This window comes from Didymosphaeria variabile (genome assembly GCF_027946475.1).
Source record: "Didymosphaeria variabile strain IMI 356815 chromosome Unknown scaffold_1, whole genome shotgun sequence".
NCBI lineage: Eukaryota > Fungi > Ascomycota > Dothideomycetes > Pleosporales > Didymosphaeriaceae > Didymosphaeria > Didymosphaeria variabile.
The window spans coordinates 2993484-3006812 of record NW_026611620.1 but is presented as its reverse complement, the minus strand read 5'-3'; the positions used below and the strand labels follow the sequence as shown (position 1 = coordinate 3006812).

General features: G+C 53.3%; 6 protein-coding genes across 6 annotated transcripts; 3 read left to right on the top strand and 3 right to left on the bottom strand.

The window, feature by feature from the left end:
* Positions 1-280: 280 nt before the first annotated feature.
* Positions 281-724, top strand: N0V89_000951 (uncharacterized protein; the record flags this gene model as incomplete). Its single annotated transcript, XM_056209769.1, has 2 exons — positions 281-495; positions 652-724. 2 exons carry the CDS (start codon positions 281-283, stop codon positions 722-724), a joined length of 288 nt encoding a protein of 95 aa, XP_056076591.1.
* A 367-nt stretch (positions 725-1091) lies between these two features.
* Positions 1092-2705, bottom strand: N0V89_000950 (uncharacterized protein; the record flags this gene model as incomplete). Its single annotated transcript, XM_056209768.1, has 1 exon — positions 1092-2705. The coding sequence occupies one exon, from the start codon at positions 2703-2705 to the stop codon at positions 1092-1094; it is 1614 nt and encodes a 537-aa protein (XP_056076590.1).
* Positions 2706-3390: 685 nt separating this feature from the next.
* On the top strand, positions 3391-4494 carry N0V89_000949 (uncharacterized protein; the record flags this gene model as incomplete). The annotated part of the gene is made up of 3 exons (XM_056209767.1): positions 3391-3437; positions 3493-4105; positions 4156-4494. 3 exons carry the CDS (start codon positions 3391-3393, stop codon positions 4492-4494), a joined length of 999 nt encoding a protein of 332 aa, XP_056076589.1.
* Positions 4495-5282: 788 nt separating this feature from the next.
* Positions 5283-7310, top strand: N0V89_000948 (uncharacterized protein; the record flags this gene model as incomplete). Its single annotated transcript, XM_056209766.1, has 1 exon — positions 5283-7310. One exon carries the CDS (start codon positions 5283-5285, stop codon positions 7308-7310), a length of 2028 nt encoding a protein of 675 aa, XP_056076588.1.
* A 458-nt stretch (positions 7311-7768) lies between these two features.
* N0V89_000947 (uncharacterized protein) lies at positions 7769-9470 on the bottom strand (the record flags this gene model as incomplete). Its single annotated transcript, XM_056209765.1, has 2 exons — positions 7769-9048; positions 9104-9470. The coding sequence occupies 2 exons, from the start codon at positions 9468-9470 to the stop codon at positions 7769-7771; spliced, it is 1647 nt and encodes a 548-aa protein (XP_056076587.1).
* A 1983-nt stretch (positions 9471-11453) lies between these two features.
* On the bottom strand, positions 11454-13001 carry N0V89_000946 (uncharacterized protein; the record flags this gene model as incomplete). Its single annotated transcript, XM_056209764.1, has 1 exon — positions 11454-13001. The coding sequence occupies one exon, from the start codon at positions 12999-13001 to the stop codon at positions 11454-11456; it is 1548 nt and encodes a 515-aa protein (XP_056076586.1).
* Between the last annotated feature and the right edge of the window lie 328 nt (positions 13002-13329).

Sequence of the window (13329 nt, the reverse complement as noted above, 5' to 3'; positions counted from 1 at the left end):
TTCGAGTATGCACGCTAAGTAGTTCATTTAGGCCCTTGCCCGAGCTCTGTTCTCCAGGCAGAAGATCTTCATACTCAACGATATTCTGTTGGCTGTTGATGCGCATACTACGGCGAATATCTGCCGCGCAGTTTTTGGTAAAGAAGGGTTGTTAAGAGAGCTTGGCGGTACTGCTGTTGTTGCATCGCACTCACGTAAGTCTAGTCTCTTCTTGTTCGGCATAATCTTAATCCCTAATCGCTGACGCGTATAAGCAAATATCATTCGCCTGATGGACACAATGTTAAGCTTCATACTAGACGGCCGTATCGAACAGCTGCAGTCGCCACCCGAGATCATTCCAGAAGCTGGTGCGAACTCGCCTCCTACACAGCTATTGGAAGCTGTTAATTGCGCTGCAAAGACAGACGAGATAGACACAAGAGCAGTCTCCACAGTGAAGCCTGAGGAGAACGAAATTAGGGGCACTGGTCGCTCAACAGGTGACTGGGCGCTGTACAAGCACTACATATAATCAGCCGGCTGGTGGCGCTTCGGCTTACTTGCTGGAGCGCATCTTGTGAGCGCAGCGCTTGACAACTTTCCTAGTGAGTCCTTCACTTATAATTTTGCCTTGTCTTTGGCTGACATGTTCAAGCTGTCTGGTTGAAGCAATGGTCATCTGTTGCTCAAAAACCCGATGCACCAAACCGAACAGCTTTCTACCTCGGCACCTACGGAGTAGCAGCTCTTCTTGGGCTTATGTGCCTCTTGTTCGGGATTTGGCTCATCTATATGGTGTTGATCCCGGATACTGGAAGGAATTTGCATGACACGCTGTTGGATACGGTGATTTAGTGAGTCGAACCGCAGTCTTTCGTCGTATACATGTTAGAATACGGTGCTAAAAGAGCGACAGCGCGAAGCAGTCTTTCCGCGACGTAACCTCTATTGGCACGATGCTCAATCGCTTCACACAAGACATGCAACCTATCAACCGCGATGTCCCCTCGGCCACGTGACGCTCTATGCACCCGAAATTTGTTCTAGCAGAGTGATCTATATAGACAGTCTATCCTGGAAACATCGAGAAGAACCAGGCTAACAGCACATCATACAGAACGACATGGTATATGTGGAACCTCCTCAACAGCAGCGCTAACATAGCTTCCAAAACCAGACGATGTCTTTCCGAACTCTCCTTCCTCAATGACCACGAGACCCGTCTTCTTGCGCGGCATCAAATCAGGCTGTCTCACACGCACCTTGCATCCCTTATTCGGAGAGCTTCTGTGCTTCGTGGATTTTCTGGCCAGGGTCGCGGCACCGTCATCGTCTTCGTTAGCCACGCGCGAAGTTGGTCGTTTGGTCGCATGATTGGCCTTTATTTTCTTCGTCTGAGCACTTTGAAGACTTTGCCTGTGCGCAGGATTGGGACGGGCGGATGTACTAGATGGCCTCAGTCGCGTCTTCGTAGACTCGGGTGCGTTCGTTCGGGGCGAAGCAACAGGAGAAGAAGAAGAAGCGGGCTTTGTGGATGTTGATTTAGGATCTGGGCCTGGATTTCGTGCTGGCGCTAAGGCGGAGATATCGTGGTGATTGACAATATTCCCGACCAATGTTGGAGCAAGCTTTGGTGTTGGAGCTGTAGTACCGGAAGCAGCGAGAAGATTGCCGCTTGATGAATCTGCGGATTGGATAGGCATTGAAGCAGATACAGGAGGGCCTACCGGAGATTTGTTTGGGCTGTTGGATGTCATCGAAGGCTTTGCAACAGTACATGGGGCCTGCAAGTCGCCTGGCATGTCTTGTGCTATGTCTTGTGCCATGGGAGGGATGCGAACATTATCTTGGACTGAAGCCATGTCACTCATGTTTGTATCCATGTCCATAAGCATAGGCTCGTCGGCTGTATTCGTTGTGTATGTGCCACAAGTCGCAGGAACCGTATGCTCGCCGGCCTTGTTCGGGATGGAATCATTCGAGTGTTGATCTTTCTCCCGAAACCACCCAGGCAATTCACTGATACCCATCTCCTTCAGCTTCTCCAGCGATGGTATTTCTTGTTTGTACCGGCATCCTTCCTCATTATTAGTCCACTTACATGCGCCATTCTTCACCCAGTGGCGGCAGTTTTCTTTATCTTTCGCGGCTACGGTGCGCTTGAGGGTGGACGAGCTTTTAGTGTAGCCAAGCCGATGAGCATCATTAGTGTAGATGGCTGCCATGCTGTCGGTGAGGGAGTTGGTTTTGCCATGGGTTGGACGACCGGAGATAATCGTTGATGTGGCCTTCTGCGCGTTGGGGGCGGCTTCCTTGGTGGGTTGCTTCGTTGGCGCCTCCTGTGCAGGTCCTTCATCAATAGACACATACTTTGCTGGTGTTTCTGTGGCGGCCACTTGCTTCGGGGACGCCTTTTCCATGGGAGCTTCCTTCACGGGCATCACTACACTATCCACGTTCTGCACTGGCTTGTCCTCAAATAAAACCTGTACGTCCGGGCTCAGCAGCGCAAGCGGAAACGGTATCTCAGATGTCTCCTCCAAGTACTTCCACCCGCCTTGGGACAGCTCTCGGTGGTTCAGGTTCTTGGGAAAGTCTTTCAAGTGGAAGGGTAATTGGTCAGCAGGTATAAGCGGCACGATGGTGTTTCCATGCTTTCGATGCACATAGTATCGGATTTTGGGGTCAAGACGAGTCGAGGAGGGTGATGGAGTGGAGGCCATCTGGCTCATTGTTCGAGTGGTAGCGTGTTCTGAAGGACGACGACCTTTGGAAGCCGAAGAAAAAGAGATTGAGGTCGGTCCAGCCAGACATGCTCTTATGCGGAGTGAGACTGTGTGAGCTCGTCCAAACTTTGCGCGTTTGTTGCACCAAAGCACAAGCGAATGCAGCGTGTGCCTGAGGGTTGTTCACTGGATGCACCAAAGCACAAGCGAATGCAGCGTGTGTGCCTGAGGGTTGTGCACCGATTGCCGCTACGTTTGGATGCCATCCGACAGGCAACGCGGTAGTTGTGAAGTCGGAGCGTGGGTTGACGCTCCCAGCAGGCAACGCGGTAGTTGTGAAGTCGGAACGCGGGTGGTGTTGACATGGTCGGCCCGGGCTAGGCAGGCACTACCGGCAGCCCTGTGCACATTACCCCACCAATCGTCGCGCGCGGTGCCAGACAGGGCGCCCTCTTGCGCCCTTGAGCCTCACACCCGAGGTTTGTCAAGCGGTCCACCAATCGATGACGCGCAGGAAGTGGACCGCGGAGCGGATGCAGTGCTCAAGTCGGACATGGCACCGTCCAAACCCCACCATCCCACCTCCAGCATTGCCCCGCGTCACTTCCCAAGCTTCTACTACATCACCCAAAACTTTTCCTTCTGCCTTCAGTCCCACACACTCGCACGCACTCTTCCCAACATGTCTCTCGGAAGAACCGTCAAGCTCAACACCGGTGCCTCCATCCCGTGAGTACCTGAACAGACCACCCCTGTTGACGCGTTACTGAACGCAATCCTACAGCCAATTGGGTTTTGGAACATGGCAGGCAGAGCCTGGCCAGGTCGAGGCTGCTGTCTACGAGGCACTCAAGGCCGGCTACAAGCACATTGACTTCGCCAAGGTCTACGGCAACCAGAAGGAGATCTCCAACGCCTTGAAGAGGGCTTTCACCGAGCTCGGCATCAAGCGTGAGGACCTCTTCCTCGTCTCCAAGCTCTGGAACTCCCAGCACCGCCCCGAGCACGTCGCCGCAGCCCTCGACGACTGCCTTGCTGAGCTCGGCCTCGACTACCTTGACCTTTACCTCGTGCACTTCCCCGTTGCCTTTGACGAGCGTGGCGACGTCAACCAGAACCTTTTCCCGCTACAGGACAAGTCCGACCACCCTGATGGCGATGTCAAGATCCTCGATGACATCTCCATCGTCGACACATGGAAGGCCATGACTAAGCTTCCCAAGGAGAAGGCTCGCGCCATTGGTGTCTCTAACCACACCAAGGAGCACCTCCAGGCTCTCATTGACGCCACTGGTGTCACGCCCGCCGCCAACCAGATCGAGCGTCACCCGCGTCTGCTTCAACCAGAGCTGATCAAGTTCGCCGCTGAGAAGGGCATCCACATCACCGAGTACTCTGTGAGCATCCTTCCCCACCACGACCTATGACTACAAGCTAACACCTCCAGGCCTTTGGAAACAACATGCTCGGCCTACCCCTCCTCGTCCAGCACGACACCGTCAAGGAAGTCGCAGCTGCCAACAAGGCCACTCCCGCCCAAGTTATCCTTGCCTGGGCCCAGGTCGGCGGTCACTCCGTCATCCCCAAGTCGGTCACCGCGTCGCGCATCCAGGAGAATTTCAGGGAAATTGAGCTGTCCAAAGAGGACTTCGAGAAGATCGAGGAGATTGGCAAGAAGGAGCCGCGCCGTTTCAACATCCCGTACGTTGCCAACAAGCCGAGGTGGCCGATCAACATCTTCGGTGAGCCGGAAGAGAAGGACGCGCCGCATAAGGTCGTCGTCTAAGTCTTGCAGTGTGAGTTGCAGGGATCAGACAAGGTAAAAAATAACATAACATAAATAGAATGAATCAATGGAATCCTCATGAACCTACCAGTCGCTGAGGTTTGAACACATGGGCAAGTGAAGTCATGCTATCCAGCAGGCTAATGCCCTTGTCGAGTCCGAAGATAGCGGTCATGATTACCACCGCGTCAGTCAATCGTTGCAACCGGGTTTGATCCCAACATCCCTTCTCTGGCCACCCTGCTGGTTTTCGTGTATTTAGTTGTCCGAATCATCTAACACTCTCAAGGCTTTGACTAAATCCTCATTTCCCACTGCTCATAGTGAGACTACTCCACCCAAATTCAATCAAAGGAAGTCCAAGAATGATAGATGCTGATCGTGACTGCACTCACTTAATCACGCAGCAGAGATCCCACTGACCTAGAACCGTATTGAGAAGGGCTCCGCGTGACTGCCTGCGATTGTCATGTAAGTATCGATACAGACGCATGTTGCTTGCTTGAAAGCAGGGTGAATGAAGATGCAGGTGCCGCCCTTGCAATGATGAGAAGGGCGAGCTGGGCGCATCTAAACCCGATCGAGCAATCGCACCTGTCGCCTTACCTGAAAGCCCACTCACTTGAAGCGGTTCGCAGACTCACTTGTGTTTGCTAGAAAGGCGCATGCGAGAGTTCGGGTTGCTGCCTGGCGGCGATTGGGGATTTTAGGAAGCCGCTCTGCCTATAAAGCACCTGGCATCCTCATCCTTTCAACGCCATCGAGAGCTTGGTAGAAATACCGGTTCTATGATCGCAATAGCCCTCTTACAACCATCTTACCTCGATACAGTCATGTCGGATCGTGCGACGGCCGCACCGCCTCCTCTTCGTCGACGCCTCCTTGCCGACATCGCGGAGGTTCAACAAGACCCTTACCCGGGCGTGCACCTGTACTTGGACGATCAGGACATAACACGCGCCTGCTTGGTCTTGACGCCGCAGGAACAGAAGCCGCTGCATTTGGAGATCAACTTTCCGACTAATTACCCCATTTGCGCCCCAAATGTTACGATCCAGAGTCATGTCGACCATCCGAACATCTTCGACAATTACATCTGCGCAACGATCTTGAACACGGATGAGGGCTGGACGCCGGCTTACACCCTCAAGGGCATCCTGATCCAGCTTCTGAGCTTCTTCTCGAGCGATATGATCGAGCAGGACGACGGCCTTGCAGGCGAGAAGGTAGATCTCGCCAGCTACAGAGCGCAGAGGAGGGCTGCTCGCGAGACGTACCGTCAGTACCACACAGAAGAGAGACATGACAACAGCACCTGGTTCTACGAGTGCTACTGCTGTGGTTTCAATAAGTCGTGGGTGCCTTCAAGGCCGGATCCGGTCGCGCGGAAATTTGCAGTCATGGCGAACAAGCAGGCTGCAAAATCGTTCGTTCATCCGGAACACTCTAAGCTGTTTGAGCTTCCCGACGAAGTTATTCTTAATCTTTTGTCGTGGATGGACACTACAGATATCATCTTTTTCGCCGACGCCGTACCCACCATCAAGCATATGCTTATCTCGTACGACTTCATTCGTCTTCGCGAACTGCAGTGCTTTTGCCTGAAGAAGTCCTTTCTGACGGCCAAGCTCGGTGTCGGTGTTTCAATCGCTGGTGGTAGGAAGCCAGTCTTTCGCTCCGAGTTCGACTTGCTGTCCAACGAAGCATACAACCTCTTCGGTGTTCGTAAATCCATACAGGGCGTCGGCTTCGAGAAATGGCTCCCTATACCCCTTTCGTATCGCCACTGGAAGTCTGTGCAGCAGAATGCGGGCCATGCCTTAGAAGGATTGCGGGTGGCTGCGGGGCTCTACGAGACAGACAAGGTAGCTGTCCTCTACCACTTCATGAACTCGATCGTGGTGCAATTCTCCAACGATGCCGCACGCTCTTGGGAGAAGCCAGATGCACGAAGCACCTTATCGCACGCGTCTGAGAAGGCAGTGGAGTCCTACTTCGCTTTGTTCCACCTTCTCTTGTGTTTTGCGACTGAGAACTCTACTATTGTGAATAACGCAAACCGTATGGTTGCGCGCTTCCTTGTCGGACCACGTACCAAGACGCACTTCCCAGACCTTGGCCATCTTCTCGTGGCAGCGCTCATCTCCCATACGGGCCTCACTCAGGAGCTGACTTTACACATCATAAAGGAAGCAATCCTGCGTAATGTGGTCTGGATGCTCGATATTAGAGGTGCCGCTATGGCTGAGCTAGCGTACCTCGAGCCCACGCCCATCTCCGACTATCGGCTTCAGAAGACTTTTGGAGCATCGCGCACGTCCTACCGCCTCCTTATGTTCCTCAAACTATTCAGCTCCACCGCACGAACCCCCGGGAAGACACTCGTGCAGCTGCGCGAGATACTGTTTGACACGCACAGCGCACCGCCGCCCGGTATGACCGCCGCTATGGCCCACAAGATCCGTGCAATTCATTCTATCGATTGCTTCCCCCAGTTTCTGACAGCCATGGGCATTACCCAGATGCCAGCTAGGTCGGAGTTCACAGCGTTTCTGCGACGCACCATTGGTGACAGCGTGAACGCGGGATACTCGCGAATGCCTATGAGCCAGAGCCAGTTGTATATGATTCGGAGGCTGTATGAGCCGGCTGTGGAGCGTTCGAAGGAGGTGCAAATTACGCCCCAATTGGAGGTTTGGTTCGAGCGCGGGGAGAAGTGGTATGGAAACGGGTGGAATGGTAGGCCAACTTTCTTCCCTCAGGAGACTAGAGCAGGTGGTAGCCGTGGTCGTGGTCCCAGTAGAAGGCAAGGATAGCAAGCGGATCTGAGGAGCCAGAATGCAAATTCAGATGCCAATTTGCGTACACTTTGTCATAATAGAATATGCCATCGCTCATACCAGGAATTGAGGACAAATAATTCCGAGTAGACTCTCTAATTACTAATATAATCATTACGTGCGCAAAATATAGAAGATCAAACAGTGAAATGAGACAGGTGAATGCACTGACGTCTAAAGTTGCACGGTTCGACGCCCATGACGCATGCGAGTCATGCCCGGTTTCACTCATGCATTGCTCGAGTCACCACACATAATACGTCCCTGCCCAGTGCGTGGCTTTGCAACACGTTTTGGTCGACAATATCTCATCTTTTGTGCAGTTCTTATTCATCTATCGACAAGGGGTTCTGCGCGTGCTTTCGTGAGCCACGTAACAGCGCCCATATACACATCTATCCCTAATAATTACAATAGAAAATGGTATCAGGCGCTTACTTCTGCGCCTGTGCCGCCAAAGCAGCGGCTTCCTGCCCGAACCTCGTCTTTTTCCTCAAAATATGGCCCCACTCATAGAGGGCAACCAAGCATGGTACGAACACCAGTGCCATGAAAGCCGGGATGCTAGACGCCCAGTGAATGCCCAACTTGTTGTATAGATCGTTCGTGAACAAAGGAAATGCAGCACCGGCGCAGGAGCGCAAGACAGTGCTAGCAGCAAGTGCAGACGCCGAATATGCCAGATAAGAGTCTACCAGGTAGTTCGTAAGACTGATGTACAGAAGAACCATGCCGAAGCCGAAGAAAACGCCTGCACTGACGCTGATGAGCCAGAAAGTTTCGGGTCCGTTGGTCCATGCAAACCAGAACAGGCCGATGGGTAGGACGACAGCGCCGAGCATGGCGGGTGGAAGGCGCGCTTCGGGCGGTGCGACGCCGTTGTTGCGAGCTACCACACGAGCATATCGCCTCTGGTCGATCAATGCAACGTAGAAAAGGGAAAGGACAATGCCAATGACCAGTGCGAGGAAAGGAAGTGAGGCGACGCCCTGAGGCCAACCGCGGACTTGTTGAAAGACGATAGGGTAGGCGGCGAAGAGAAGGAAGAGCGTGCCGTGGACGACGGACAGGAAGAGGGAGAGGAGCGTGACAATGGGCTCGTAGACGAGCATGATCCAGGGGCGCAAGGCACCAACACGGAGTTGTGTGCTGATCGGCTTGGGTGTTGCGCCTGCGACGATGTGCTTTTTGCCGGTTTCCTTGGTCAACTTGTTGGCGCGGCGTTGTAGTAGCACGGGTGCGTATGTCTCCGGGAAGGTGAAGGTCAAGACGAGCCAGGTGGGAAGAGACGCCGCAGTGACGAAGACGACGAGGCTGCGCCAGCCGTGGTAGGCATCGAGGAATCCGCAAATAATGGGACCCAAGTTCTGGCCCAGAAGGCCTGCGAGGGTGAAGATGCTGAGTACCAATCCACGCTCTTGTGCGTCAAACATGTCCGCGACCACGGCCGGGGCGACCGCCTGTGTGAAGGAGCCAGTAAGTCCACCAAGAAAACGTAGTACAATTACTGCAGTCATGGAGGAAGAGAAGAACAATGCTCCGGTCAGCAAGACGAATGCACCGAAGGTCGAGATATACAACTCGCGACGACCATACACTTCGCTCAATGGCGACAGTACGAGAGCTCCGGCCGCAAATCCGAGGACGAAAGCAGACGTGGTCATCAATGCAACAACCTGATCGATGTTGAACTCGGTTTTCAAGTCTCGCGTCCCTACGTCCATGTTAACTATGTCGCTTTTCTCGAGCCATGTACAAGGGAAGCGTACCTTGCGAGAATCCGGACGATGCAATCGATACCATGAAGCATGCGAATGCGAGGATCATCGCGTTCATCCACTTTTTTCCCTTTCCAAAGTTCAACGGGTTTTTGGCATCGCCCTCCTCCCAATGCACCAAAAATTGTTCTTTCTCCTTCAACAACTTTGTATCGTCGTCACTATTCAATGCTCCTGACTCCCTGCCCACCCAACTCGGCCGCCTCTCAACGTCAAACTCCCCACTCCATACTCTTTCTGGTACGTCCGCCTGGGCCACAGGAGCCAACCACGTCTGTCTCTTGCCCACCCATTGCTCGTGCTCGTAGTTCGCGCGCGGCGCTCGTGGAAGAAGCGTACTGTCCACAAGAAAGCTCATGCGCGAAGCACGAGCTTCAGTGTCGAAAGCGTTGGTCCATCGTTTATTTGGTGCTACGAAGGAACCATAACGGTCAGGCCAGGGCGCACTAAGCTGGATGTCGGAAGTGGTTGGGTCTGGTGTCGGCCAGATGGTTTGACGATTTTGTTTCCGGGCGAAAAAGCGGGAGGAGCGGCCGGTGTTGTGGGATGCCATCGCCACCTAGAGTGTTGTTGGGATGAGGGGACACCAAGGTGGTAGAAGAAGAAAGACGAATGAGATCGAATGTAATAGATACTGAGATCGTAGGCCTCGAAAGTATATCGAAATAGTGACCTGCACGGTAAAGGAATGGTACAAGAACTGAAGAGCAGTCGAGTCTACCTAGTAAAGACAGACATGCAAAGCACAAGATACGAAGAAACGAAAAGACGAGAAACGTCACGTAAAGGAAGAAGACGCAAACAGAACGGAAACGACGCTGGAGAGCCAAGAGCTGAGCTGCGTGTTTCTAGGCCAAGCACTCTTATGTTGTTACCTTGATCAGGGGTGGTATATTCACAAGGTTGTGCATGTGCGTGAATGCGTAGCTATGGGCCCACTCCGTACTGTTGACGTACGGACGCTACGTTATCAATCCACCAAGTGTTGCCTCTGATAGATGGCCCTCATGGGGCTGGGCCTGGGGCATGGCGGAGTGTCCTGCCTTGTGAAACATGATCCACTGTCGTCGGTGCGATGGCAGATTATCGAGATGACCAAATTTCGCCTCCGGAGGTTGTCCAACTTCAGCGAACATACACTGCTCGACTAACTCATACTCCGTCCCAAAGGCCCGATTCCCCTCAATCCTCTGCATGCATCACTTGCTATTTTCCTCACCGCCACCAACGATACTCGCCACCTCAGCCTCCTACCATCATGTCCACGTCCAGGACATGCATCCCACGCCCAGTCTTCCCAATCTCAGCCTCAGAAACACCCACCAAATCACCGTCTCCAAGTCCGGAATCAGAAGAAACATTCTGAGGCAGCAAGGCGGTATTTGAAACTTTTTCCTTAGGCCTCCTCAATACTGCCATCCCGCGCACGCCAACTCGTATCCGTGCAGCTCATACAAAGCAAGCGTTGGTCCGGCAGTGGTGGCGGCGGACAGCCTGCGAAACGGGACGTGCACCAAGCGCTGGCATTGGGGCGGCTATGAATGGGTCTGTCTGCGTAGACGACGCGCGGCGCGGCGCGATGCGGTACAGAAGGCAAGAGACAGCCGTGGATGGGTTGTGTGACGTCTGTCAGTGATGATACTATATAGAATTTGGTGGAGGCGCGGAAATGGTGAGGCAGCATGGGTGTGTAGTTTACGGTACAAGATGCGTAGAGCTGATCATAAGCCTCCGGCCGGACCGTCGGAGAATTGTCGAGGCGCGCTGCCGCTGGCGGATTTTCGAAAAGCTTGAAACATCTCTGGGTGACGGTTAATGCACATCTACTCCAAGAATTTGGGAAGGTAACCTGTTGAGGACAATCCGCTATCAGAAATCAGAAATCACGACGCTGTATCTAACCCAAGACCCTTCTACATGTGGCCCACGTATCGAACGGCACTCCGTATGTCGCTATTGCCTGGACAAAGCTCACGACTCCAAGCACACGGATGTACTGACTAATTCTTGTTCACGCACATTAAGGTCTTGCTTGACTCGGCGAGACCGATGTGAGCGCAACGGCATCTCTCATGCCCACGACATTAGAATCGCAAATGCGCTAGATATTATAGTACGGAAGTCTTGGAATCACGCAACTCGTTTGGATCTCTTAGTAGTGGTACTGTTGAAAAAGGAAGCAACATGCGGTGAGCATTCGGACGCTACAAGGCCATCATTGGCCATATCCTGACTACCACGACCCAATTTCGCTAGCATTTCCCTCCACGCTCAGCGACGGCGCTACTCGTCCATGTCCTTTTCAGGCGATCGAAAACACTGACGCTCGGCTTGTCGTCCTTCAAAGATCCTTAGGAACAGGCCCGTCGCTCTGACCATCCCAACCGCCTGCACCAAGCCACTCGAAGTAGCACCAAAATATCCGATGTGAAGCGCCATTGCGGACGTTGCGACTGTCGTCTTTGCAGCCGTAGCTCTCGCTTGGGTACCCGTCTTCCGGCAGATCCGCATTGGCTTGCAGGTCGTTAAACTTGAGACGCCGTCCGCTCGGGAGATCTATCATAATCTCGAAGTCGACCGGATTGTCGTCCTTTTTGTCGACAGTGAACTCGATGTCGAACGGAAAGCAGTCTTTCTGGGGACGTCCAAAGCACTGTATCGGCAGACTATCATCGCCGCGTCCGGCCTCATTCTGGGCCGGATCGAACAACCTCCAATGCAAGTCGCTTACTTTTTGCTCGATCATGATCTCCCACTTGCCTCCAGCCTGGATTGGTCTGGGCCCGAGGGCTTCCGTTGATGTAGCCGAGGGTGTCGGATGGGCGGTTTGCGACAGTGTCGGTGCTATCTTCTGCTCGGTAATCGTCTCGTGCGCAAGAGTTGGAGCTACGGGCTTCCCTATGCTAGTCACATCGTGCTTCATCGTCAGCACTGGGATTGAGATGGTGTCTTTCTTCATCGTCAGCACTGGGATGGAGATGGTGTCTGTCTTCATCGTCAGCACTGGGATGGCGATGGTGCCTGTCTTCATCGTGAGCACTGGGATGGAGATGGTGTCTGTCTTCATCGTGAGCACTGGGATGGATATAGTGCCCGTCTTCATCGGCAGTGAAGGTATTAAGATGGTACTGTTCGAGAAGTTATCCCCTTCGTCATCGTTGATACTGAGGGGACTTAAAGGACACGATGCTCCACTAGTGTCGTTCTTCATGGAAAGGGTCGGGATCTCAATGGTAACGTTCTGAGGGTTGTCACCTTCGGCATCGTTAATGTCGAGGGGAACCCAGGGACATGATCCACCGCTGGTGTCGTTCTTCATGAAGAGTGTCGGGATTTCAATGGTACCATTCTGGGGGTTGTCACCTTCGGCATCATTGATGTCGAGGGGAACCCAGGGACATGATCTACCGCTGGTGTCATTTTTCATGAAGAGGGTCGGAATGACTATGGTGTCGTTGAAATTGTCTCCGTCGTCGTCCTCGATGATGAGCGGACTCCAGGGACACGATCCACCGCTGCTGGTCGCATTGGGCATCATCTCGAGGTAGGGTATCGGAATTCCAGTAGTCATGACGCTAACGTTTTTAGAAAGCCCCGAGTTGATCCCTTCATCTTCCCCCCAAATCAAAGGCGCCAGCGTACAACCACCAGCTTTACTGGTGGTTGAGAGAGTCTTGGTCGCGCCCCCGGTGACATCGCACCCAACGATCGGCGAGACCGTACTCATGCAGCTCGACGTTTGAGTGCCTCCATTGGAGTCTGTGCCGACAAGACAGGATGAGAATGTCGAGTAGACGGTGGATGATTCGGTGCAAGAAGGAGTGTCCGTCAGGGTCTGCCACTCGGTAGTAGTGAGCCCCTCCAGTGGTGGGCAACCCCCAAAAGCCATGCTCTGTGCCGTGCAAGTCGAAATGGTCGTGGTCGATGTTTCATTATGCGCGATGAGGACCGGCATGCCTAGACGCGCAGGTACGAAGTCAGCTAAGTCATAAAAGTGGAGACGGTACGAAGTGTTTATGTCTAAGACAGATCGACTTCGTACCCGGGCATTGCGTACTCCTTTTGACACACAGACTCAGGACCTCTGTGACTGTGACGTAGTCTTTGGGCTTACACGTGGGTTTCTTCGTCGACTCAGGCGTCTCGGATGGCTTGGTCGGATGGTTTTTCCCGCCAGGTGGTGGACCGGGCTTGATCTTTTTACAGTCTTCACAAGT